This window comes from Sus scrofa, chromosome 16 (assembly GCF_000003025.6).
Source record: "Sus scrofa isolate TJ Tabasco breed Duroc chromosome 16, Sscrofa11.1, whole genome shotgun sequence".
NCBI lineage: Eukaryota > Metazoa > Chordata > Mammalia > Artiodactyla > Suidae > Sus > Sus scrofa.
Window position 1 is genome coordinate 25,960,523 of NC_010458.4, and position 25,671 is coordinate 25,986,193.

At 40.2% G+C, this 25,671-nt stretch overlaps 1 protein-coding gene across 1 annotated transcript in view; it reads right to left on the reverse strand.

The window, feature by feature from the left end:
• The window catches only part of MROH2B (maestro heat like repeat family member 2B), a 64,428-nt gene extending 39,876 nt beyond the window's left edge, over window positions 1-24,552 (reverse strand). Inside the window, 17 exon segments of the mRNA XM_003133911.5 lie at window positions 2,430-2,473; window positions 3,042-3,183; window positions 3,597-3,637; window positions 3,784-3,940; window positions 6,743-6,856; window positions 7,851-7,973; window positions 9,953-10,026; window positions 11,012-11,125; window positions 12,737-12,806; window positions 12,899-12,991; window positions 13,354-13,494; window positions 16,070-16,224; window positions 19,016-19,114; window positions 20,090-20,249; window positions 21,514-21,624; window positions 23,085-23,146; window positions 24,450-24,552. Coding sequence (XP_003133959.4) covers window positions 2,430-2,473; window positions 3,042-3,183; window positions 3,597-3,637; window positions 3,784-3,940; window positions 6,743-6,856; window positions 7,851-7,973; window positions 9,953-10,026; window positions 11,012-11,125; window positions 12,737-12,806; window positions 12,899-12,991; window positions 13,354-13,494; window positions 16,070-16,224; window positions 19,016-19,114; window positions 20,090-20,249; window positions 21,514-21,624; window positions 23,085-23,146; window positions 24,450-24,552 — 1,803 coding nt within the window.

Genomic DNA, 25,671 nt, shown 5'->3' on the forward strand with positions numbered 1-25,671 from the left:
TATTAAATGGGATTATTCTTTTTCCCATTAAAAAACTGATCACTTTGGAACTTCTCCTCTTAGTTTATTTTAGAAGCCTTACTGTGTTATGTTCTGAATTCTTATTAAGAATTAGATACACGGGAAGTGGAAATAACCCCATGTAAGTGCCTTCCTTTTCCCTTTTAAATAAAAATTGCCAAAAGACTTAAAATAGAAACTAATCCAATCTGAAACTTGAAGTTAGCATTTTTCAAGGTTTGGGTAGCTTTGGAAAAACTCCATTTGTCAAAGTTAGTTTGTTTTATTACATACTAAGAAGAAGGGACATTTTTGGAATACAGAATAAAATGCCTTGAAGAAGCAATTAGATGTACAAGTTGCCAACTTCCACTCAAGTAATGAAATATTCCTGATTTCATCAATTATTTTGAGCCAGGGCCACAACCAGGCAAGAGCCCATGTCCCTCTTCACTGAACAATACATAAAAAACGGCATTTTTGTGTTTTTGGAGGACAAAAATCCATTGCAATTTCTAAAATCTATGATTTCTCCTGTATTTTCTCTACTTGAAGCTTAAAAAGGACACAGTGTCAAAGCCAATTGAAAGATTTGTATTCATTTTCCTAGTAGGAACTCATTCAGTGGATTCTTTAAAGAGAAGAAATTAAACAATTAAACAACCTTGGCAGTCTAAGAGAAGAAAGTAAATGCAGACAATTTGGGAAAAAGAAGCCTAGATGTATTCTCAAGGTTGGAGGAAAGAAAAGAATCGGTCTCACGGCTTCCCTCTAGAGAAAGAACCATCCTTCTTAGGAAGAGCAGTTATTTTCAAATGGTAGCAGGGGAAAATAAGGTAGAAATTTTGAGAGTGGGAGGGAGAGATAAAAGAAGCATGAATATAGGAGGAGAGGTGAATGCCAGAGTTTGGGACCAGGAAGCATAGAACAGCTGCATTCCAATCTCATATTGGATAAGAATCACTTGTGGGGGTTGTTAAGATCTGTGGGCTCTCAGGCACCCCTCCTAGAGATTCTGATTCTGCAAGGGGGTGGGGGATGCTGTGGAGAGATCATTGAAAGCTGACATTTTAAAGAAGCTCCAGTTAATTCCTATATAGGTGACTAAGGAACAAAACTGCTGGATTAAAAGCTCCCTGCCCATGGGCTCCTTGACCTCCTGTGGGCTCCTGAAATAAAAATGTCCTCTGTAAAGCCACTGTCCAGTTCCTGCCTACAATTTACTGTTTTGGGGATTTGAAATTGTCTGTGGCAGTGTTTAGTTGTAAAGGTCCAAAAAATTACAAGTACAAGAAAGATTCTTTTATGGAGAAGGGGTACAATGTGGCCTTGTGGTGTTTGGACATCAAGAAAAAGACAGAAGCAGATAGAGGAGGAAATGGAGTCATATTTAGAAACAAAGAAGTGAAAAGTAAGCGCATCTCTGTTTTTTTATATGAACAGTGAAAGAATGCAATTACACAGAGAGGAAAAAACCTGAGAATTAGGTTTTAAGAAAACACAGAGGAGTTCCCTGGTGGTGCAGCAGGTTAAGGATCTAGCATAGTCACTGCTGTGGCTTACTGTGGCCCCCGAGCTTTTGCATGTGTTGAGTGCAGCCAAAAAAAGAAAGACATGGAGAAAAATAATAGTAAGTGAGGAGTTCCCGTCGTGGCGCAGTGGTTAACGAATCCGACTAGGAACCATGAGGTTGCGGGTTCAGTCCCTGCCCTTGCTCAGTGGGTTAACGATCCGGCGTTGCCGTGAGCTGTGGTGTAGGTCGCAGACGCGGCTCGGATCCCGCGTTGCTGTGGCTCTGGCGTAGGCCGGTGGCTACAGCTCCGATTAGACCCCTAGCCTGGGAACCTCCATATGCCGCGGGAGCGGCCCAAGAAATAGCAACAACAACAACAAAAGACAAAATACAAAAAAAAAAAAAATAGTAAGTGAAATCTTCAGGAATTCCTGTCGTGGCTCAGTGGTTAACGAATCCGACCAGGAACCATGAGGTTGTGGGTTTGATCCCTGGCCTCGTTCAGTGGGTTAAGGATCCGGCATTACCATGAGCTGTGGTGTAGGTCACAGACGCGGCTTGGATCTGATGTTGCTGTGGCTGTGGTGTAGGCCGGTGGCTACAGCTCCAATTCAGCCCCTAGCCTGGGAACCTCCATATGCCATAGGTGCAGCCCTAGAAAAGACAAAAAAAAAAAAAAAAAAAAGAAATCTTCAAACCTGTTTTAGATTCTGAATCAAACTGAAGATTAAGATTGTTCAAACTATGGTGATTTCAAGAGCATAATTCTTATGTCATCATATCTAAGTCTAGCGCTTTTCTCAAGAAAAGGAAATGTTTCCTGCCCTTTGGAATCTAATTATTTTTAGTTAAGATGGGTAACTTTAGGTGATTTCATCTCCGCATGATCAGCATTTAGGCTGGGACTCACCCTTACCTGTAGCAGCATGGTCTCCCATAGCACAATACTAGTGTTCTTTCCTGGGAATAGAAATAGATGCAATAAGTGAAAAAAATAGAATAAAATCAAGACAAGTTTTCTTTTGCCAGGTCCTTAGAGGATATTAGAGTTCCACTTCAAGCTTTCTCCCTACACAGGATAGTTATTTCAGACTAATTTACTATGTTGGAAATTTATATTTGACAGTCAACTGGACAGAGGGCTTCAATCCACAATAAAATCCAGACTTTTTGCCAATTTCAAGAGTAACTACCGAATGACCGTATTTTAGTATTCTAGAATGAATGAATAGTAAATTTTTGGAACAATGCCAAAAGAGAGCTTCTCTAAATATAAGAAAAAATAAAACTAGAGCAAAATAAACATTCCTGCTAGGTATAGAACCAACTAGGTCCATTTGTAGTGTATTTGGTAGAGAAATAGAACATAAAGAGTCCAGGAAAAAAAATACAGCTGTCTACCTTGCATACCAAACTCATTGTTTTTATTGCTTAAAATGAACAATAATGGTTTATGACACAGGAGTGGTGCCTTGTTTCTTTGTGTTCCTGCCTCCTTGGATAAAGACCTGATCCCAGTCCCGTGTACCTTCCAGAGGCTGCAGGAGCTCAGGTATGCGTGTATTCCACAGCTCTACCAAATTGGGGTGAATTATCTCAGGCAATATCTTCAAGAGTCCTATGGCACCAGCTCCACATAAATTCCCTAAACTGGCAAGCATAGATATTACCTGGAGGATGGAAGAGAAAATGCTAATCAACTCAAGGATATTTAAAAGGCTCACCTCCCTTTTCTTTTACCACTGTGGCATGTGGGAATAATGCTTGAGTAAATGACACCTACGTGGCCAAGGAGAAAGATCAATCTAAACAACAGATGTGGAATTTGTTTGAATGGTTCTTATGGGTCAGATTCAGTCTACGCTTATTTAAAAATCATAAACAAAGTTTAACAACATTTCTGAGTGAAAAGATAACTTTGCCAATAATAAATCTTCATGAGTATCATTAGTATAGCAGAACATTTATTATGCCATTTCAGTGTTTCTTTTGGAATATATATGTAATTATTATTATTAATTTGAAACAATTATCTATAGTGGCTTAAATTTATCCCACATTGATTTTTCATAACTCCACTTACCAGAAGTCTGGCCAGTAGCTGTTGTGGTGAAGGAAGTTTCACTAGAAAGAGAAAGCAATTTTCATTATTGCTGTGGAAGCTAGAAAAACTCAGACAGGGGTTGGGTAGACAAGCAAAGCCCTGTAGCCTTTCTGAAAGCGAGCCTCTCATAAGAGAAATGTTTTGCTTTGTTTTGGAATATACAAACCAGCTCCTGTAGAGATCACAAGTGCTGTTGACTCCTTGGCATTCTTCTTCTTCCTCTCCTCTGCCATAAACAGAATTCTGATGATATTAAACAGGTATTGCAAAGTTCCTGTATATTCCTCAGGGACCACAAAAGTCAGGATTCTTGGCCACAGCACCTGTGGGAAACAAAGCAAGATGTTTGCTTATAAGGATTGCTTATCCTTTTCCATTATTCCTCCTTGGTCTTCAATGTGTGTTTCCCTCTAATTTGGAAAACTTTCTCTATCCTCTTATTATTCTGTTCTTCAGGCCAAATCAAAATGAAATCATAAAATGCAGCCTCTGCACAGCACCTCCAATTTTGGGTGCTAGTTGCAGTGAGTGCTGGGTGATGTTTTTCCATGGGATTGTTGCTGGAATTTGGGACAGGACAATTCTTTCCTGTGGGTCACTGCAGCAGTGCTGGCTCTACTCGTCAAGTACCATGAGCCCCTTGTCACTGTGACAACCAAAACTGCCCCGTGTATTTCTCCAAACTCCAAGATTGAAGGGGAACTATCCCAAGTGAGAATGATTGGGAATGGCTAGCGAATGGGCTGCCGTGACCCTCTGTGCTTCCGGTGCTGATCTTCTTGCTCTTGAACTGAGCACCTAGTTTCTGTAGTCAGCATATTTTGTGTGCCCCGGAAAACTCCAGTGTGGTTCATGTCCTAATAGAAACCTAAGTGTCAGTGTGGACCCTTTCCTTTGTCTTGTCATCTATTTAATCACCTAGCCCAGTCCTTTTTTTCACGGTAAGATTTCCTATGCCATTCTATATTTTCCTTCCTACTATTATAACCAGGCTCCCATTCCTATGAGTCTCATCTAATCTTATATATAGTCTCTTAGTGCTTAGTCTGCTCTTTATGTCAACCCACTGATTTCCTACAGTTATCATTTAACATTTTTAGCCCTTCAAAACCTTCTCTGACATAAATCATGTGCATGTTTTCTTTGGTCAGTTTCCCAAGGCAATGGAAATAAAAACAAAAATAAACAAATAGGACCTAATCACACAACATTTTGTGCAGCAAAGGAAATCATAAACAAACAAACAAACAAAAAAGACCCTATGGAATGGGAGAAAATATTTGCAAATGAAGTGACCTACAAGGGATTAATTTCCAAAATATACAAACAGCTCATACAACTCAACAGCAAAAAATCAAGCAACCCAATCAAAAAAGCAGGCAGAAGATGTTAACAGACATTTCTTTCAAGAAGATAAACAGACCAGATAGCCAACAGGCACGTGAAAAGATGCTCAACAACAATAACTATTAGAGAGAGGCAAATCAAAATTACAACGAGGTACCACCTCACACCAGTCAGAATGACCAGACTTTAAAAGTGTGCAAACAATAAATGCTGAAGAGAGCGTGGAGAAAAGGCAACCCTCCTACACTGTTGGTGAGAATGTAAGTTGGTGAGGCCACTATAGAGAACAAACAGTAAGGAGGTTCCTTCAAAAACAAAAAATGAACTACTGTATGATTCTGCAATTCCTTCTGAGCATATATCCAGACAAAACTGTAACTCAAAAATATACCTGAATGCCTATCTTCATAGCAGCATTATTCACAATAGCCAAGACATGGAGACAGCCTAAATGGCCATGGACAGATGAATGGATAAAGAAGACGTGGTACATATACACAATGGAATACTACTAAAAAGAATGAAATCATGCCATATGCAGCAACATGGATGGACCTAGAGATATCCTACTAAGTGAAGTAAGTCAGAAAGAGAAAGACAGATACTACATGCATGATATCACTTGTATGTGGAATCTAAAATATGACACAAATGGACCTATCTATGAAACAGAAACACTCATAGACATAGAGAAGAGACTTGTGGTTGCCAAGGGGGAGGAGTGATGGGGGGAAGGATTGGCAGTTTAGGGTTAGCAGATGCAAAATATTTTATATAGAATGGTTAAAAAACAAGGTCCTACTGTAAAGCACAGGGAACTGTATCCAATATCCTCAGATAAACTACAATGGAAAAAAATATAAAAAAGAAAGTATATATACATACAACTGAATCACTTTGCTGTACAGCAGAAATTAATACAACATTGTCGATCAACTATACTGCAATAAAAACTAATACAGTGTTTAGCCCGTGCTTAAAATTTCAGTGTCTCATCAAGGACAAATAGGAATTTGCCATATCAGACCTTTTGGAGTCTGGCCCTTGACTACTTTTTCATTATTTACTGCTAGATCAGAATTTCCCATATTTTAATATGCATCAGAAATCTTAGAATTTATTTGCATTCAGATTCATGGGCCTCATGCCTAGATATGCCGATTCATTTAGGTCTGGCAAGTAGCCTTAAAACCTGTATCTTACATAAATATCCCAGATAATCCAAACACCATCCCCTATAATACCATCCCAGATAGCGCCTCTCTCTGATCCACTTAAATTGGTTTGTTGATTGTATACTGGCTGTGCCATGTATTTCTGGCCACTAAATCCATTCCCAGGTTGTTTTGCTAAAGGAAAATGCAGATTCCAAGCCCCTTTCCCTGAAGTTGAGGTTGTATTAGGTCTCGAATGAGGCCTGAGAATGTGTGCTTTTAACATCTTCCCAGATGAATAGGGAAAGGTTAGTATTCACTGCATTAGTGCCGCCGCTTACTCCTTGACAATATGTCTAAGTCAGTCAGGGGAAGAAGAGAAATAATGTATGAAGATGCTTATAATCTGCCACTTGATGTCCAGATAGAAGACATTAAGTAATGAACACCTGGTTTTGAGGACCTTCTATGTGCTGGCATTGATCATCCGAACATACTTCTTCTAGACAGAGCATCACAAAATTGATGCCACATGGAGTGCAAGCTCGCGTCTTTCCTCCTAAGTGGACAGAGCTTCAGAGAGGAGATTAAAGTACCTATGAGGGGTGATAAAAGATGCCTTACCTGAGGCATTCCAATGACCAGTGGATCCAGGGTTTTTAAAACCTCCAGGCTTGTTTCTCGGACAGATTTCTCTCCCATTTCATGCTCCTCAGAATTAGGTTTTATTGGTTTCTCCTTTAAGAAAAATGAAACAGCCGACTTGTTAATAATCCCTGCTGTTGGGCCCCTCTGACTGTGCTTGGATATGTTCTCAGAGTCTGGAGTGGAGAAAATAGCACTCAATTTAATGGGCTTGTGGAATCCAGTGATCTTAGTCTCCAGGACCTAATCCCTGTTTTAAAGTGTTCCTTGGAGAAATGGGTTAGAAAAAGTACCCCTGGCTAAAGCAGAAAAGCCAACACTATGAGGATCCGTGAACCCTGCCAAGGCTCCCCTTTTCCCTCAGACTTTCCCTTATTTTCTCTGGGGCAAAGATTGCTGAAGACACTGCCTCCTGGTGGAGTGGACTGGAATTTCATTTGCAATGAACTTTGATAAGGTCAGTGAGACCATGGCACAAGTTTTGCAGGCTACTGATTCAGTATAACAGGTATGGATGTCTCTTGTTTTCTAGAAATAATTCACTTTCTCTGCCCCTCTTCAAACCACCCCCAAGCCTTCGAGGCCAGGCTGCCTCCTCTTTAGGAAGAAATGTGATTTAAGCTAGCTTGGTTTATTGTTCAGAAGTGGTATCTATTGGTGAAAGGGAACTGCGAACATTAGAAGCTGAAAAATTTTATGAATAAGAGTGATAAGACAAATATAACTTCTAAATCAGTTATTGAATTGAACCACAGATATTTTTTTAAAAATCCAGTTTTAAATGGATTCCCCTTGTGGCTCGATGGTAACAAACTCGACTAGTATCTACAAGGATGCTGGTTTGATCCCTGGCCTTGCTCAGTGGGTTAAGGATCCAGTGTGGCTGTGGCTGTGGCACAGGCTGGCAACTGTAGCTCTGATTTGGTCCCTAACCTGGGAACTTCCATATGCTGCAAGTGTGCCCCTAAAAAGAAAATAAATAAATACATACATACATAAATAAGAAGAAAAATAAAACAAAGTAATCCAGTTGAGCCAACTGCACTTATTCCAGGGCAGAACTCAAAATAGCACACCCTCTTCATACCAGATTCTTGTTGGACATCGCAAACTGGGAGAAGATGTAGTCAATGAGTGGCCAGCCTTCCCGGGCTTCAATGTAGCATCTTTCACACATGGTCTGGATGAGGAGGAGAGTGGAATTCCTCACCTAGAGTAAGGAAAATGCATTGATGACATTTTACTCTGTTAGGCAGGATGGAAATTTAGATTCTCCTATTCGTCAGATTTCATGGACTGTTTCAATGGGATCTTTTCCAAGAATGAGTATAAAGGAAATATTACTCTAATAGATGGAGCAGGAGGTGATCCATAGGTTTTAAGGGTCAATAGCAAAGCTCTCTTCAATCAAAATCTTTCTCTCCTAGTTCCTATTCTTTATTACTATATATTGTGAAATATTAGTAACTTTGGGCTAAAACACTGCCTTGCTTTAAAAGTCCTCAGTGAAAGATAGCACATTGAAATAAAGTTTCATAATTCCTTATCCCAAAATCCAAACTCCAAACAACTCTGAAAACTGGGATTTTTTTCTTAAATTTGATGCCCATTCATTGGTGACAAAACCCAAACTGAACTGTTCTAAAGCTATTCATAGTCTTACTCTATGTAGTGTGAATATTCATATATTTTTGAAGAAATATTAATAGGTTTGATTGTGGGCTACTGTTAGAATAATGTTTTTCTGAAATCTGACAAAATCATGAATTCTGAAATATGTCTGGCTTTATAGATTGAATAAAGGATTAGGAACTAGTGTTACAAGTTTCTCATGATTCGGCTTCAATTTAGTTTATTGGATTGCTTCCCTGGAGGATAGAAAGCTCAGAGCAAATTCCTTAGCGAATGGGTCTTTTAATGGAGCCTGGGAAGAAAACAATAATTTTGAACAGGGAGGCAGGGCTACAAGGTGGCAATTAACAATTAGAACACAGGCACTCAGTAATTTCCCTAAGTGAGGAGAAAGATACATCTTCTATTTTTGCCTGAGGAGCTGGCCTTCCTTAACGTTTCTGTTCTCTTTTATTCTGTCTTAAATCCTAGCAATTCTTGGATTGGCCTGGCCAGTTACTAGGTCAGGCTTTTTGTATATAATCCTTCCATTGTTTTTTATTGCACAGCTTTGGTTATTTAAAGCATAGTTTCTGGTGACCAAAGCCTCTTTGGGGAGTTTTCTGCTCTTCATTGGCTTTGGCTTTTTTTTTTTTTTTTTTTTTTTTTTTTTTTTTTGGTCTTTTTAGGGCCTCAACTGTGGCATATGGAAGTTCCCAGGCTAGGGACCGAATCAGAGCTACAATAGCTGGCCTATGCCACAGCCACAGCCATGCAGGATTCAAGTCACGTCTGTGACCTGCACCACAGCTCATAGCAATGCTGTATCCTTAACCCACTGAGAGGGGCCAGGGCTCGAACCCAAGCCCTCGTGCATACTAGTCAGGTTTGTTACCACTGAGCCATTACAGGAACTCTGGCTTTGGTGGCTTTGATACAAGCAAAATATGATTTTCATACAAATAGTACAATTGCTAATTTAAAAAGTTATTCCATTGTAAATTCTAGGTCTTTTATGATGTGGAATAATTTAATCAAGTGATCAGGAAATATTGAGTAAACTAATATGTTCACTTTGCTCTAGGTGCTTGCTCCCTGATTGGAAAATAGGATGTCTCTATTTTCCAGCAGGAAAATGTTCAGGGGTTATTATTTCTTGGAGGAAGAGATATTATCTTTATAATTAACAGTTAATTTTTAAACTATTTGAAGAGCATGGTACAGTGATGTTCTGGGCAGAAATCTTTTTTTCTCCCCCACTGAGAAGCCCTTAAACTGAAGGTGCTTTGGACCTTTGCTTTGATAGAGTTTATCTTTTGGGGAAAGATGGAGTTCTTTTAAAAGTAGAACTGATCCCCAAGCTCTTTCTAAAGCAGTCTCACAAGTAGACCCTTAAACAGTCAAAACCATTTCATTTATTCCTAAAACTATCATTATTCAAATAAAAGTCTCTATTAATTCGCTTACTTTATTTACTTATTTATTTTTGCCCAGGCCAGGGATCAAACCTTTGCCACAGCAGTGACAACATTGGATCCTTAGCCCACTGAGCCACCAGGGAACTCTTAATTCTCTTACTTTAATACTGAGGTCACCCAGGACGACTTTGACTGTTCTTTCAATTGAAGTGATGTGCTCTCTCAACTTGTGCTCTGAAAGACAGGGTAAGAAATTGCAAGGCAGTCAGAACACAGTGTGGTCCAGGACTGTTGAAAACCCATTAGAGTTATGGTATATAATTGCAACATCTCTGGTCCTTAAACATTTTATGTTGTTCCTTCTCCTTTTCCAGCTCTTTAAAGATGTTGATGGCATTTTTGTTCTATATCACATTTTGTTTCATTGTGTTTAAATTGTCAGATTCTTAAGTGGATTCAATACATCATGCCTAATGGATCAGCTTTAAATTCTGTAAACTATTTCATGTTTCTTATGCCAATTCTTCAATAAATCTCAGGACAAATTGAATCAAAAAAACTATTATACTGCAGTGTAAAAATGAATGATCATATTTTACCGAATCTAAGATATCAGTTTTATGAGGCATTATTGCACTAAAAGTGAAAAACTACAGGCTGATGATAATTAAAGATGCTATCAGTTATAAGATGCATTCTGATATTGTGAAAGTATGTGCCTTCTGGAATTAATAAACTATGAAAATTTATTAAATTCTACTCTTTTCTAAGTGTACTAATTTTTAGAATATTGTACATTCTTCCTACTCACCTTCTGTTTATTGAGCTGCTTAGCCAGTTTGCTCTTTTATTCATTTATTTATTTACCCTAGCCTCAGCATGTGGAAGTCCCCAGGCCAGGGATCCACCTGTGCCACAGCAGTGACCTGAGCTAACAGCAGTGACAAAACAGATCCTTAACCTACTGAGCCACCAGGGAATTCCACTAGCTCTTTTAAATTCTAGACTCAATTCTGAAATATTCTACTCATCTACTAGGTGCATCCATAAATATCATGAAAGAAGAGAGGTAACTGGAATGCCTGTTTAGAAGAAGTAGATATTGAATATGATTTTTTCTAAACGTCCCAAAGACATAGGATAGAAATGGAGAATGCAGAGGCTTTGGTTTGCTTCTTGGTACAAAATAAACCACTCTGGCTTCCTCTTGATTGCTTACCCTCGTCACTGACAGCCGATCTTAACAAAGACAAGATTCCCACTCGAATGGCTTCATTATTACTTCTCATTTGTTCATCAAAAAATTCCATCAGGTCTGCAGGGCTGGAACGCGCTATGGGTTTAAGAAATACTGGAGTCATACGAATTCATTTTCACCTCAGGTAAAATACTTGTGAATGGGAAGAGAATAATTCCATGAGGATTGTCAGTCACTTTCCAGTTGGTTATCAGATTTCATTATGTCTGTGCTTCTTTAGCATCATAAAGTTAATTAAGTAGTTTGGTCACTAAGAGAGCAAGGCCCACTCCTGTTCATACATGTGATTATAACCTTATTTGGAAATTAGGTTCTTTGTAGATGAAATTGAGTTAAGATGAGGTCATCTGGATTCAATATGGCTGGTATCTTTATAAGAAAAGGATAAGAGACACAGAGGGACAGCTTGTGAACATGGAGGCAGAGACCAAAGTGATGTTTCAACTGCTGTGCAGCTGGAGACTTGGAGGGGTGGAGGAAGCAGAGAAGAGTGAAGAAAGGCCTGGGTGGTTTGGGTTGGGCACGTCAGAGATAAAGTGAAATGTTAATTAGGCTAGGACGTAGAACAGTGGAAAGTACAGGAAGGGAAGGGTCAGTTAGGAGAGAACCAGACCCCACTAGAAAGGTATGCAGTGAAGTAGTGGAAATGACATATTTGGCGAAGGGGGAAGGTGGAAATGGGGACATACGATTGCTTTTGCCCCTCAACCTGAGGGACTGTGCTAGAACCCTCGGACCTCGGTTCTTCTGCTGTAACCTGTGTCAGGCATCCTAACTAGGTGATGGGTGGGACTGTGATGCGAAAGCAAGAAGCAAAGGGAGGGAGCGAAGGAGGGAGACAGAGACAAGGAATATATGCCAAGAGACAACAAAGAAGAAAAAAAAGGGTGACTTTGAATTGAGGGAGTTTCAAATAATCTCAAATACCAAGAAAAAAGCATTTCCTAGACTTAGGGTTACCAGCTTGTACTGGTTTGACTGGAAATAAACCCATGCATATGGTCAATTAATTTTCAACAAAGGAACCAAGAATATATAATGAGGAAAGAATAAACTCTTCAATAAGTGATGCTGGGGAAACTGGATAGCTGCATACAAAAGCCAAAAATTGGATTCCTACCTGACACCATACACAAAAATTCAGTCAAAATGTATTTAAGACTTGAGCACAAGACCTAAAACTGTAAAACTCGTCGAAGCAAACATAGGGAGTAAATCCCTTGACATTGATCTTGGCAATGATTTTATTTAATTTGATGCCAAAAGCAGAGGCAACAAAAGCAAAAATAAACAAGTGGGACTACATCAAACCAAAAAGCTCCTGCTCAGAAAAGGAAACTATCAACAAAATGAAAAGGCAATATATGGAATTGGGAAAAATATTTGCCAACCGTAAGGGGTTAATATCCCAAATATGCCTGGAACTTTTTGGGTTTTAGAACTGAGAGTTCTATTTCCCTGGAAGTCCTTTAGTCCCAGGCAGACCACGATGATTTGTCACCCTACCTATGAACTTCTTTTGGGAACAGAAAGAATAGGGAAAGGCACAGAATGCTTCGAGTTGAAGAAATATTTTGTGTATATGTGTGAAAGGAACGAATGTGACAATTTGTAGACACTTCATCCTTGTTGTCGTTATCACTTGGAGACATTTTAATTAAAAACCCTCTGGACGCTGGGTCCTACCTAGAATGAGGAAACAGCTTGAAGCTTTGATTTCATTTTCTTTCACTGGAGGTTCTGGAACTCTGCACACCTGGATGAGAAGGAAAAAATCAGGTGGTAGATATTAAAAACAGAAACCTGGTGAAAATGAAACAATCAGATTTGACAGCATGGTCTTCTTACCTGCTGGAGTAAATTGATAAAGATGGTTTTCTTCAAGGCTTTTGGAAGGATAACGTTGTAAAGGACCGCTGCGGTCAATATTTGTCTTAGGCTCTGGAAGGAAAGCTCTCGAAGGTTAGTTGGAACCTGCCCATGAAGCAGCAGCACAAGATGTAGAAGGCAAAGAAATTATGTTTTGTAAGGAGAACAAACCCATAATCTTCCCGTTGTTACCAGTTTCCTTTAGTAGTTTCAGCCCCTCTACCTTATTCAGTGCCCCAGCAGCTTGAACAGAGGAAATCCCTTTCCGGAGTGGCCACCGTCCAGCTATGCCCATCTCTTCTCTACCTTGTAATTCCCCAAGAGGTATTTAAGTTTAGCTGCCCAAACAGGGGTTTAAGTCCCTTAGGTCCTCCAGGAGAACTGCTCCTCAACTATCTGAATCAGCATCAGTTTCTTTAGGGTGTGGCTCTTACCTGAGTGACGTGGAAATCAATCTCTTTGTCTTTATACTGCTTCAGGAGCCAGGGGACCTGGCCCAGGGCGTATTCACAGAGGTCTTCCCGATGGAGCAGTAGGCTCACTGTGGGGCCATGAGCCTTCACGATGGCCAAAGTCTGCAGAGGCAGCACACAAACACTGTTTCTAATGCTTCATCACGCTTTTTGTACATTTCTCAGGATTATACCAGGGTTACCCCCACCTCCAAAAAAAAAAAAAAAAAAAAACCAAAAAACTTTCCTCACTGCTTTCAATTGAGAAAGGTTTCTTCAAAAAACATTTAGGTTAAGATCATTGTATGAAGCAGAGTTATATTTATATTTGTGTTTATATCTACATCTGTATCTATGTTAATACTCATTTCAATATTTGCCCTGCTCTTCTATTTCTTTAATCTCTCTCTAATAGGTCATTTCCTTTCAGCATATTAACAAATTTAAAACTTTCCTTATATTAAAAAATTCTTTGACTCCATATCACTTTGACCCCACTATTATTCTTTTATTTATTTATTTTTTGTCTTTTTTTTGCCATTTCTTGGGCCGCTTCCGCGGCATATGGAGGTTCCTAGGCTAGGGGTCCAATCGGAGCTGTAGCCACCGGCCTACGCCAGAGCCACAGCAACGCAGGATCCGAGCCGCGTCTGCAATCTACACCACAGCTCACGGCAACGCCAGATCGTTAACCCACTGAGCAAGGGCAGGGACCGAACCCGCAACCTCATGGTTCCTAGTCGGATTCGTTAATCACTGCGCCACGACGGGAACTCCCCCACTATTATTCTCATCCATTTCTATTTTTCTTTCGTTTCCAAGCTTTTTGAAGGAGTGGCCTGCCTTTTAGATCTCCATTCCCAAGTCCCATTTACTTCTCAATCCACTATAAACTGGCTTCCATTGACATGAAAAATGAACAAGTACAAAATATAAATGCAATATATACTGATGATAAGAATTTAGAAATCACAAAAATTAGGATGAAGCAGAAAATATAGTGAAAACCTAATGCCCACTGTAAATAGATAATTACAGTTTGGTGTATTTTTAATGCTTTTTTTTTAATTTGACTCACCCTTTCCATCTTTTTTTCTATGTATTTTAATTTCCTAATGGAGTTCCCTGGTGGCTCAATGGATTAAGGATCTGTCATTGTCCGTGCTGTGGCTTGGGTCACTGTTGTGGTACGGTTTGAGCCCTGGCTTGGGAACTTCTGCATGCTGCAAGGGTGGCCAGAAAATTGACCCCATTCTTTAATCTATAGTTCCATATTCTGCTTTATCTACATAATATTACATTCTTTTTTTCTATTAGCTAAATTTTGCCACCTCACAACTTGTGGTTAATAATAATAACCATTTATTATACTCCATACTGTGTGCCAGCTGGAAGGTTCTTCTACCACATTTCCATGCAAATTTCAAGATTTTTCTTGCTTGAGCACCCCAGCAACGGATTCTGTAGATCTGTCTTTGTTTCTTGCAAATCATATCTTTCTTAGTTTCTAAGATATCATTCTTCTTGCTTAAACCCTTCCAAGATTTCTTACTTCTTAAAAAAAAAAAAAAAGTCCTATGTAGCATTCAAGGCTCTTTATTGTATGGCTGAACCATCTTTTTGGTTTCTTTTATTTCTGCCTCTTTATATCCTCCTTTTCCTCCCCCTTATCCTTCTCCCATGGGATTCCCTCGAATGTCATATTATCCCATCTTCAGTCTATGCTTCAGTGGGTTTTGTCCCCTCTTTAGAGACTGCATCTCCCCAGCACTAAATGACTTCATGGGTTGCAAGCTCAATTCCAATGTCATGGCCTTTCCAGTGCTCACCAGGAGTTAAGTGCTTCTCTCCATGTGCGCCTTATTACTTTGTGTACCTTCTTGTTACTCTTCCTGTGGGAAGCTAGGAGAGCAGTCAGCAAATTTGCATTGCATTTTGTTTTTCAAGTGGCTGGAAGAAAAGACTTCTACAGGATATTTTAAAAGTTTCATGTTTGCTAATGACTTAACTATCCCAGAATGTTAAAAAAGAAATGCTTTAATAGCTCAAAGTATAGAAAAGAAACTGAACTAGAGAAGATAGCTAAGTGCTACATCTTTTATAATACAGCAATAAAGAGACCCAAATAGGATACAATTTAGCCTACTTTAAAAAATTATAGCAATTAAGCAAGATAAGGATGGGATTATATATGTGAATGCACTTTGTAATCTATTCTTTAAAAGGCACTACACTATTTTGAAGCTGCCAAGTCATTCTTTAGATGTGATTTTAATTCATTGTAATATTCACGGATACAGGAAATTTCTATGTACTGGTGTTTTTCCTAATCAGTGACTCAGCCCAAATATAGGTTATGATGTATGGCATATTTTGCTCATTTTAGATATTTGTTGTTCTCTCCACACATTGGCATGTCAGTTCCATGAGACTGGGGATTGGGCTGTACTTCATCTCTGCTGTATCCCCAGCTTGTGGAATGATATCTGGCATGCCATGGGGAATCAATAAGTATTAGTTGAAATAATGAGTACATTGGGATTTGAAGCAGGAAAAACAAAAAAATTTAATAAGTCTGATAAAATACAACACATGGCTCTCCAAATGAACCAAGGTTAATTATCATGTCAAAAAGAGAAGAGGAAGCTCAACCAACATGCAGGGAGAGCTAACTTGAGACATGCTGAACCCCACTCACCTGCGTGGGCGAGGTCGTGGGGGCCCACTTGTCCATGATGTAGCGGAACAGCATGAAGATCTTGTCAGAGAGCCGGTTGGCATCCAATCTGGGATATGGGAAGTCTCTCCAGTGGTTGACGTACTTGTAAATGGCTTTGCTGAACTTCTCAAGGGCTGCATTTCCAAAACAACCACAGAATGAGAGAGATATCAAGATGGGAAGGACCATAAAATAATTGGAGAAGAGTGTGCTGATAATTAGCAAATGTGTAATAGTTTCTATAAAATTTTATGACCGTACCAAGTACATACATAAAAATGTGTTCCTCCATTTTAGAGAAATGTAGATTAAAACCACAATGAGATACTATAACATACCGTCTGGAATTGCTAAAATTTCAGACAGTCAATGCCAAGGGTAGACCAGACTAAGGTGCAGCTGGTATTTTTACATTCTGCTGGTAGAGTAGGAATTGATAAAAACACTTTTGAAAGCTCTTTGGAATTACTCAACCAAAGCTGAATATGCATTATCTACGACCAAGAAATGCTAATCTGAGGTATACAGCCATTAGATGTGTGTACATATAGGCACTAAAACTTGTACAAGAATGTTCCTATTCACTTTTTCTTTGTAATAGCCTCAAACAAGAACCGATCCAAATATTTGCCAACAGGTAGAGTGGAAACATACATTGTGGAATAGACATGTAGTAGTGTTCAGAAATGAAAATGGACTATAAGTCTGTGAAACAACATATATGGATCTCACAAGAGGCAAAACTAATCGATGATGTTAGAATTCAGGATTGTCATTACTCTTGGAGAGGATGGAGAGAGTGATGATTGATGAAGGGAGCTTCCAGGGTATTAGTAATGTCCAACTTCTTGACCTGAGTGATAGTCAGATGGAAAGTTTAGTTTGTGACAACTCATCAACTTGTATACTTCTGATTTGTATGTTTTTCTATGTGTCTGTTTTACCGTAATAAAATTTAAAAAACTTGGGCTCATAAAAATATCATTTATATATGTATCATATATATTTGCATCAAATGCATTAAATAATATAATTTTTTTCCTTCAGCTTCTCATGCTATCCTTTTCATTTGGAAGTAAAAAACATTGTAGTTTGCTCTCTCAAGGATACGTCATGTGTACATACTAAGGAAAAGATCCTGGGTATCTTAGCTTTACGGCTGGTCTTTAATTGGTTCATTCCCATTCCCTCCAAAGTCTGATAACCTCATGTTATGTTTTGCCAAATCTTTGTGTGTGTGTGAATGTGTCTTGCACTGGCCTATAAATCAGTGAGGAGGGATGGTGTCTTGTTTATTGGTGGTATCTGAAACAAAGATGTCTGTTGATTTGGTGATTGATTGAAGGCACAGATAAATGGATGGATGGATGGCTACTAAACTTTATACATTTTCTTTACTGGCACTCAGGCAAAAGTTGCTTTAGGACCAAAGAGCACTTAGATAGTTTAATTACACACAGAGAATTCCCTTATTCATTACCATGATGATTTCTTTTTTTTTCTTTTTGTCTTTTTAGGGCTACACCCACAGCACATGGAAGTTCCCAGGCTAGGGGTCCAATCAGAGCTGTAACTGCCGGCCTACACCCCAGCCACAGCAACACAGGATCCAAACTGTATCTGCAACCTACACCACAGCTTACAGCAACGCCAGATCCTTAACCCACAGAGCAAGGCCAGGGGTCGAACCCACATCCTCATGAATACTAGTCAGGTTCATTAACCACTGAGCCACGATGGGAACTCCCCCACGATGATTTCTAATTTTATTCTCTTTTACCTTCTTGGTTATCAATATTGGAAGTAAAAATGCTATTAGAGGCAACGATGTTTATTTTATTTGCAGGAACATGATATTAGTTGTGATAGTAAGTAGGGAAAGTAAAAAGTGTTGAAAAGAAGGCTAATCTTTTAGCATAGTGGTTCAAGTCCTTGAGTTAGACTGTCATAGTTCAAATCTTGTCTCTGGAACATAGTAGCTGTGATTGCAGGCAAGCTGTTGAACTTTTCTAAGCCTCAATTTTCTCATTTGTAATGTGAATGGAAACTGTTATCTTCCTAATGGGGTCACTGTGAAGGTTAAGAAAGAACTGGGTTGATAGGTAAAGAAGACATTCCTGACAGCATGGGCTTTAAAGTATCATAAAACAGTAGTGCTGGGGATGCCAGAGGTGGAAGGGATCTTAGCAATCACTTCGTTTGTTGTCTTAGAGGTGAAATTGAGGTTGAGTGAAGGACAGAGTCATCTGATGGCTCAGTGGCTCGGAGGTAAGAGGCTGGGTCTCCAGAAGCCCCTCTCTGTGCTGTAAATGCTTTTCCCAGGACTTCCAGGTCATATTCTTCTCTATAGACTATTGATTACTGTAGATGCCTTTCACTTTGGGGGTAGAAGACTCTGTGACCACAGCTGATTTACCTATTTTCTTTGGTTTTGTGATTGTTTGTATCTTGATTAGATAGTTTACTTATCATTATTACAATGTGGCATTATAAAGAGATGCCAAAATTTAGCTTATGGCTAAGAGCTGGTAAAAGCTCATAATTACTGTAGAGAAAGTGTGAGCCTCTTGAAGAAGGAGGTAGAAACGGGGGCGGTGTGGGATAGTGGAAAGAATATGGACTGGGTGGTCTATAGACCTGAATGCCACCTCTCCGTCACTGACTGTCCCCACCTTGAGAAAGTCACTTAACATCCGTGACCCTCAGTTTCTCATCTGTAAAATGGGCTTATAGTACTTCCCTTGCAGAATTGCTGTGAGGATTGACAGAGATCATTCCCTGCAGCGGCCCTTCCATGGGGTAGGCACTCAAGCAACGGTAGCTACTATGACCAGAAAGGACGAGACTGGAGTAAAAGGAAACAGAAGACATTTGCTCCATCCATAGTGCAGTTGTAACGAAGAGGGAACGGCAGGGGATACCCACCAAGACAGAAAGCTCCCCTCATCCTCTCCTCCTCGGCCAGCCTGAGCATGGTTTGCATGGTGAGCAGGGTCATCATCATGAAGGGGATGCTCTGAGACACTGCAGGAAGGGGCACGAGAGAAGAAGGGTGTTATCTCTTCATATTAACAGCAAGCACTTTGGGAGTTCCCACCGTGGTGCAGTGGGTTAAGAATCTGACTGCAGCAGGTCAGGGTGCTATGGAGGCACAGGTTTGATCCCTGTGGGGGGGTGTGTGTGTGCAGTGGGTTTAAAGATCTGGCATAGGTCATAGCTACAGGTAGGATTCAATCCTTGGTCTGGGAAATTCCACATGCCTTCCACTTCCATGTGGGAGTGGCCATAACCAAAAATCAGCAAGCATGTCAAAGCTCCCTCCGTAGGGGAGGCAGATGAAGTGCAGTGGGAAGAGGTTCTCCTCTATCCCTCTCCTCTATATGCGAGGTTGTAGATAGAGAACCAAAGCGTGGTTGGTCTAAGGTAAAATACTTGCTATAGGCCACCTGTACCAAGAGCACATATGGAGTTTCTGGGAGAGGGATCAGATCCAAGCCAGAGTTGTGACTTTTGCTGCAGCTGCAGCAGTGCTGGATCCTTTAACGCACTGTGCTGGGTCAGGGGTCAAACTCCATCCCATTTCGCTACAGTGGGAACATTTTATTACTGTTCATCCCTCCCACCAGAACTTCCCTGTGTCCCAAAGGTGATAGGTGATCAATAAATATCTGTTAAATAAAGTGGTATAGAAAAAACATCCTAAGAAACTTTTATTTTATGTGTGAGTTTAGTGGTTTGCAGACTATGGCTTACGGAAAATGTGCTTCTGCAAACACAAAGGCAGATGAAAGGGAAGATGAGGGTGAGAGAAAGTCCAGCCAAATTCAGAGCAGCACAGACTCATGACTGGCCAGCAGGCTCCTCTGGGCTGAAAAACAATGGCCCCAATCCCTCATCATTATTTTTTAGTACTGAAGAAGGAAGAGATCCTTTCCTTCCTTCTGTTTGCTCCCACTTGGGTTTAGACAATTAGTCAGGGTGACAGTATTCCCTCCATACCGTAGCTGGTTGCCAGTTCAGCCAGGGCAAGCACGATGAATTCATTTGGTAGCTCCAGGATCCTGAAGTTACTTTGTACTTCATACATCACCGAGTTGAAATCATGTGCAGCAAGAGACACCAGCACCTCACCTGCTAGCATTCTGATTTCCCTGAGGATCTGAGGAAAAAAAGGAAAATAACAATAACAGCTAGACAAAAAGCGGCAGGAGTTAGCAGAGGGGGAGATAGTTTACATATTACGTATAAATTCCTCACCTTATCAATAGAGGGAGAACAGGCTGTTGCAAACCCCAGTGTGGAAGACTCTAGGTGTCAGTGGCTGGGAAAGCAGAGGTCATTCAAAAGCACCTCAAAATGAGATTTTACTAAGGTTCTTATAAACTTGAGGCCATACACGTTTTCTTCCTAATTAATCAGGTACCACGAACCTAAAAATTCTGTTTTATGTTTAAGTGATATGAATTACTGAAGGAAATGGAGGAAGAAAAATGGGGTTTTAATATAGTCCTGACCTAATTATCCTTGATATTGGAAATATTTGGAGGAACTTCTGCTTTTGGTAATGGTGAATTCAGTAAATTTGATTAACTTTCTTGCTGAGGAAAGTAAAAAGTACTGGGCAAGATATTACGAAATATTCTCATAGAAAACATCAAAGACATCACAATATAATGTGGAATGAATTACTTACTTGAGATCTGGACAAGGTTGGAAATCCAGAGAGATAAACCCAAACCCTGCTCTTGAGGCTGCTTTGCAGCATTTTGAGACACAGTCAGAATTCAGGGCCAACCAAAGGTGAGACCCTGGTCATCCTACCTCTTATGTTTTGGGCTTTTATTGAGGTGAAAGGTTAAATTGGTTCTCCATGGACTGTAGTCCAACTTTGAATCACTAAAGTTGCCCAGGAAAATCTCAAACACTGAAATTAATCATAGATTGTTTGTGCCCCAGGTAAACAAGTAAAACTCCTTTCTGGTAGGAAATAACTTTAAGACTCAAATTATTTTTTTTACAAATAATTTTCCAGATATGAAGCCTAGTATACACAGATAAGTAGGCACATGAAGAGATAAGAATTCATACAAGAGTCAGGAAATCTGGGTTCTAGCTCTTTGTTCTGCCAATAGATAGCTGTGTTACATTGAAAAAGTCTTTATAAGCATCAATTCCTCAGCTAAACGTGGATTGTATATTACCTCTAAAGACCTGCTTAGCTCTACCTCAGTTTCCTCATCTGAGAAGGAGTAAATAATAGGTGCTATAACTGTATTTAAGTTGCCATGAAGAACAAATAAAAGTGACCTGTGGTCCTGGCTGTGCTGCAGAAAAAGCTTATGGATGTCTGCATAGGTGCAGTTGGTCACTTAAAGACATGTTGCTGACCCCGACACTGACTCATCATTGAGGATCAAACTTACATTGTTGTCTCTCATGTCCTTAGAAGCATAAAAAATCAGTCTTTGGACAATTGCATCATCCAAGATGTCGGAATTCTGAATAACGGAAGTGAGATGACCGTAAATGTCTTCCTGTGAACATACAAGGTTGTACACAGAAATTTGAGTGGCAAACTAAAGGAGTCGGATAAAGTCCAGATGAATAACACCAATACACTAAGTAACATGTGTCTACTACACAGTGGATTTTACATATCCTACTTAGGGCGCCCTTGACATAAGATGCATCTTTAGATGTCAAAGGCAGACTTCGGAAAGCAGAGTTCATTCTGAAAACTGTCTTGAGTACATTTCTGTGACAAACTCTAACTGAAGGCAGGGACCGCGTTGCAGGGTACTCAGGGCAATGGAAATGCCCATCAACCTAACTACTGCTCTTACCACCAGGGATTGACTGTGGCCTTGAGGAAGACAGTGCGATTCCCAAAGAAGCTGCTAAATTAGGAAACTTTTTCCTAAAGGGGATTTATAGGCCCTTGCTTCATTCCTGCCTTTGTAGAGAAAGTAGAGTCCTTTTCCATAGCGCTGCAGCCTCTGGGAATTATATGGCTATAGCAGAAGCTGTGTGTGAGGGCTCTTTTCAATGTCTTAGGTGGCCACATGGCTTTGAAAGATGAGAGACTGATGTTCTAAAATTTCCCAGAGCCTCAGGCTTGCTGCTTGAGGTACTATGCCTATGTATAGGGTGTAAAATAACTCCCTTTGCCTAAGGGATTCTAATACGCAGAACGACTTGCCCTTCACAGGGAGGCTACATGGAATAATGAGTAGGAGCAGTATTCTGGAGTCAGACTGGCTTGTGTTTGGATGTAGTCCTGCTGTTCTTAGCAAGTCATGTAACTTCTCTGGGCCTCACATTTCTTGTTCGTCCGGTATAAATATCGATATCTACTTCATAGCTGTGCGGAGTGAATATAATACAATACACTAGTGTTTAGAAAGCATGGAGCACTCTATTCCCTAGCTAGGTGTTCAATGAAGGGGAACTATTATTTACAAATGCTGTTGAAGCCAGGGAAGCCTTTAAATCTCAGAGAAATACCTCTTTAATTGTGAAACAGCATTACAGATATAGGGGAGATCTACGGGGATTTTCATAGGAGCTCTGAAATTGCTTACAAGACATTTGATTCTGTCCAAAATATGCATAAAATATTTGGTCCACACCAAAAAGTCCTTGATATGTTTTAGACAAGACCAAATGTCTGCCAACCTTCAAATTACACAGGACGAGGCTCTAAGCTACATTGTTGTAAGTCTGACACCCCTTTATTTTCATGTCATGTATAAGGTTATGGAAGGGAGCATTCTTTTCCTAGCTTCTATAATTGGATTCTCTAAACCCTCAAATGCCAAACATCATTGTTTAAGCATTACAATGATTTCCCTTAAAACTGCATTTTCTGAAAAAATCGAATGCCACTTAAGAAACCAGGGATCAAAGAGGAAGGTAAGGCAAAGAAGTAAATATATCAAGTGTAATAACTGGACTAGAAAAAGTGAATGGGGAAGAGATTCTTTATTTTTCTTACCTTGCTAATGTTATCTTCTTTGTTCAGCAAGCCGAGAGTGAGATTGATGTCTCCAAAAGTCTCTAAAATGGACAGGAAGAGAAGAATTAAGTATGGGCTGAAAAGCCCTCCTGTTAGTTACTATGTAATAGTCATAGAAAGTTTTTCTTTTCTCATCTTTCTCTTCTTCTCTCTCTCTTCTTTCTTTTTTTCTCTCTGATTTCCTCTCTCCTCCTCTCTTCCTCTCGACTTCCAGATCTTTGATGGCAGGAATTGTGTCTTATTAGTATTTCATACACTTAACATACTTGAAAATAGCAGATGCTGGAGTTCCTATCGTGGCTCAGTGGAAACAAATCCAACCAGGAACCATGAGGTTGCGGGTTCGATCCCTGGCCTTACTCAGTGGGTTAAGGATCTGGTGTCGCTGTGAACTGTGGTGTAGGTCACAGATGTGGCTCGGATCTGGTGTTGCTGTGGCTGTGCTGTAAGCCCCCGGCAGCTATAGCTCTGATTGGACCCCTAGCCTGGGAACCTCCTTATGCCATGGGTGCGGCCCTAAAACAAAACAAAACAAAAGCAGGTGCTTAGTATTTTTTCAAAACCTGAATTAAATGTGGAGGTCAAGATAAAAGATGCTAGATCCCTATTTATCCCCTCCAATCATGTAGGCATCACCCTATATCCTCCTAGTGAGGCTCAGCTCCAAATTCCATGAACTGAATCCCTTATACCTGACTTGGGTAGGAGAGGGCAAGAGTGTAATATGGCTGGTTATTTCCACCTCCTTTCTCAATCCCCCTCCATCTTCTCTGCATTTGTCTTTCTCTCTGTCTTCCCTTCTGGCCCTGCTAGGTCCCTCTTCTGGTCCCATGATCATGGAAACAGTACTTTTGGATAACAACCTAAATATTTTTGACTTGCACTTTCCAGAATTGAGTAAAGCTCTTTGGCTTTGGAAAACTGAAAAGACATCTTTGAGTCAAAGGCATTGCACAATATCACACCACATGGCAAGCTGGTTGGAGGGATACTTCTGGATGTGGTGATTTCCCACAAGCCTCCAAATCAAACAACATTCTCCTTTAGTGGTCTTTTTTTGGCAAAGAAGAGTATTTCCAAAGGACTCAGCCAGTACTTAAGATTAAATAAGAAACTGCCTTTCTTTGCATTGTAGTCACTCTCTCCTCAAGTAGACTATACACATTTTAAAAGAAGGCAAAGAAGCAAAATCATCTCTCAGGCTTCTAGTCTACCATTGGTCCTTTACAATCCACGTGCTTTTATTATTTTGGAATAAAGGGAGAGTAGAGAGAAAGAATTTTATTTTAGCATAGCTTTTTACAAAACCTTTAAGCCGTATAGATTTCTGTCAATGACACATACCATTCCCCACCTCACACGGGCCTATGGCCACATAGACACAAAACACCTGACTACTCAGGAGCTGATCATGCTTACCTGCAGATTCCTCTGTGTCCTCAGCCATGCCTTGGCTGTTTCAGGCCCTCTTAGAGGCAGCACCTAAGTATCAGAGATAGTAAGGCTAACAAATCAAAGAAGCAGGCTGGTAAGATTCTCACATAAGGTTCATATAAAGGTCTCTAAATTATAAAGTCCCTCCTCCACTCAGTTGGCACAATGATCTGGAAGTTTTCAGCGATGGGCTGCGGCCGAGGAAGATGATGCTGTATTCTCCCACTATGACATTTTCTTCCTTCTGGGCTCCTGCTGACCAACAAAATGGCCTCATCTCACCGGATATTATCCCTTTGGTGGAGATCAGAGTATCTGAGAGGGAAGAAATTAGAAACTGAAACTCAAACCATTTTTGGAGACCAAAGTTTTTCTCCCTAAACCTGGGTCCATTGATCACAAATTTGGGAAAGGTTTTCCGTGGTCACTCTACTGGCCTGGTGTTGGTAAAGCCTTTATGGGGATCTTGTTGATTGTTCTGCTTGGTGAAAGTCAGAAGCACAAACGGGGCATGCTCAGTGGCCCAGAATGCCTGCCAGGGGCAGTTGAATGGAATGTCCAACTGACGGCAGCAAAGCAAAACCTCAGCCTCCCTCCCCACTCCACCCCATCACTGACTTCATCTGCGTGCTGTCCTCACTCCAAGCTCAAGTTTTTCCTGACTCTGTTCGTTCTTTATATTTTCAAATCATTCATTATTCAGACCTCTTGGCTATACTGCTTTCAACTTGACTAATACTCAAACCTGTTCTCCATACCCACCTAATCCTAAATCGATATACAGTTTCTAAAGTGTGTCCCGATTGTATGTGATTCTGGCAGATGTCAGAGAGCCTGGGAAGGGGGTGCCAGTAGTCTAGAGGTCTGGGTGTGAAAGGGGCTGAGGGGAGGGGCTCATGACATTTTCTCAGCTGCTGCTTCTCCAGATATCATCCCTTCATTAATGAGTATTTCAGATTCAAAGGTTGACTGCTTCCAACTAGACCTATGGAATTATCATTCTTTTCATAGACATATACATTGCACTGGATGTGTTACAGATGCCATCAGTGGTCTAGTGGTTAGAAACATTTTCAGCTTCCCCAATCAGCATCACTATTTCTCAGAATGTGGTCCAAAATTATCTTGCAAC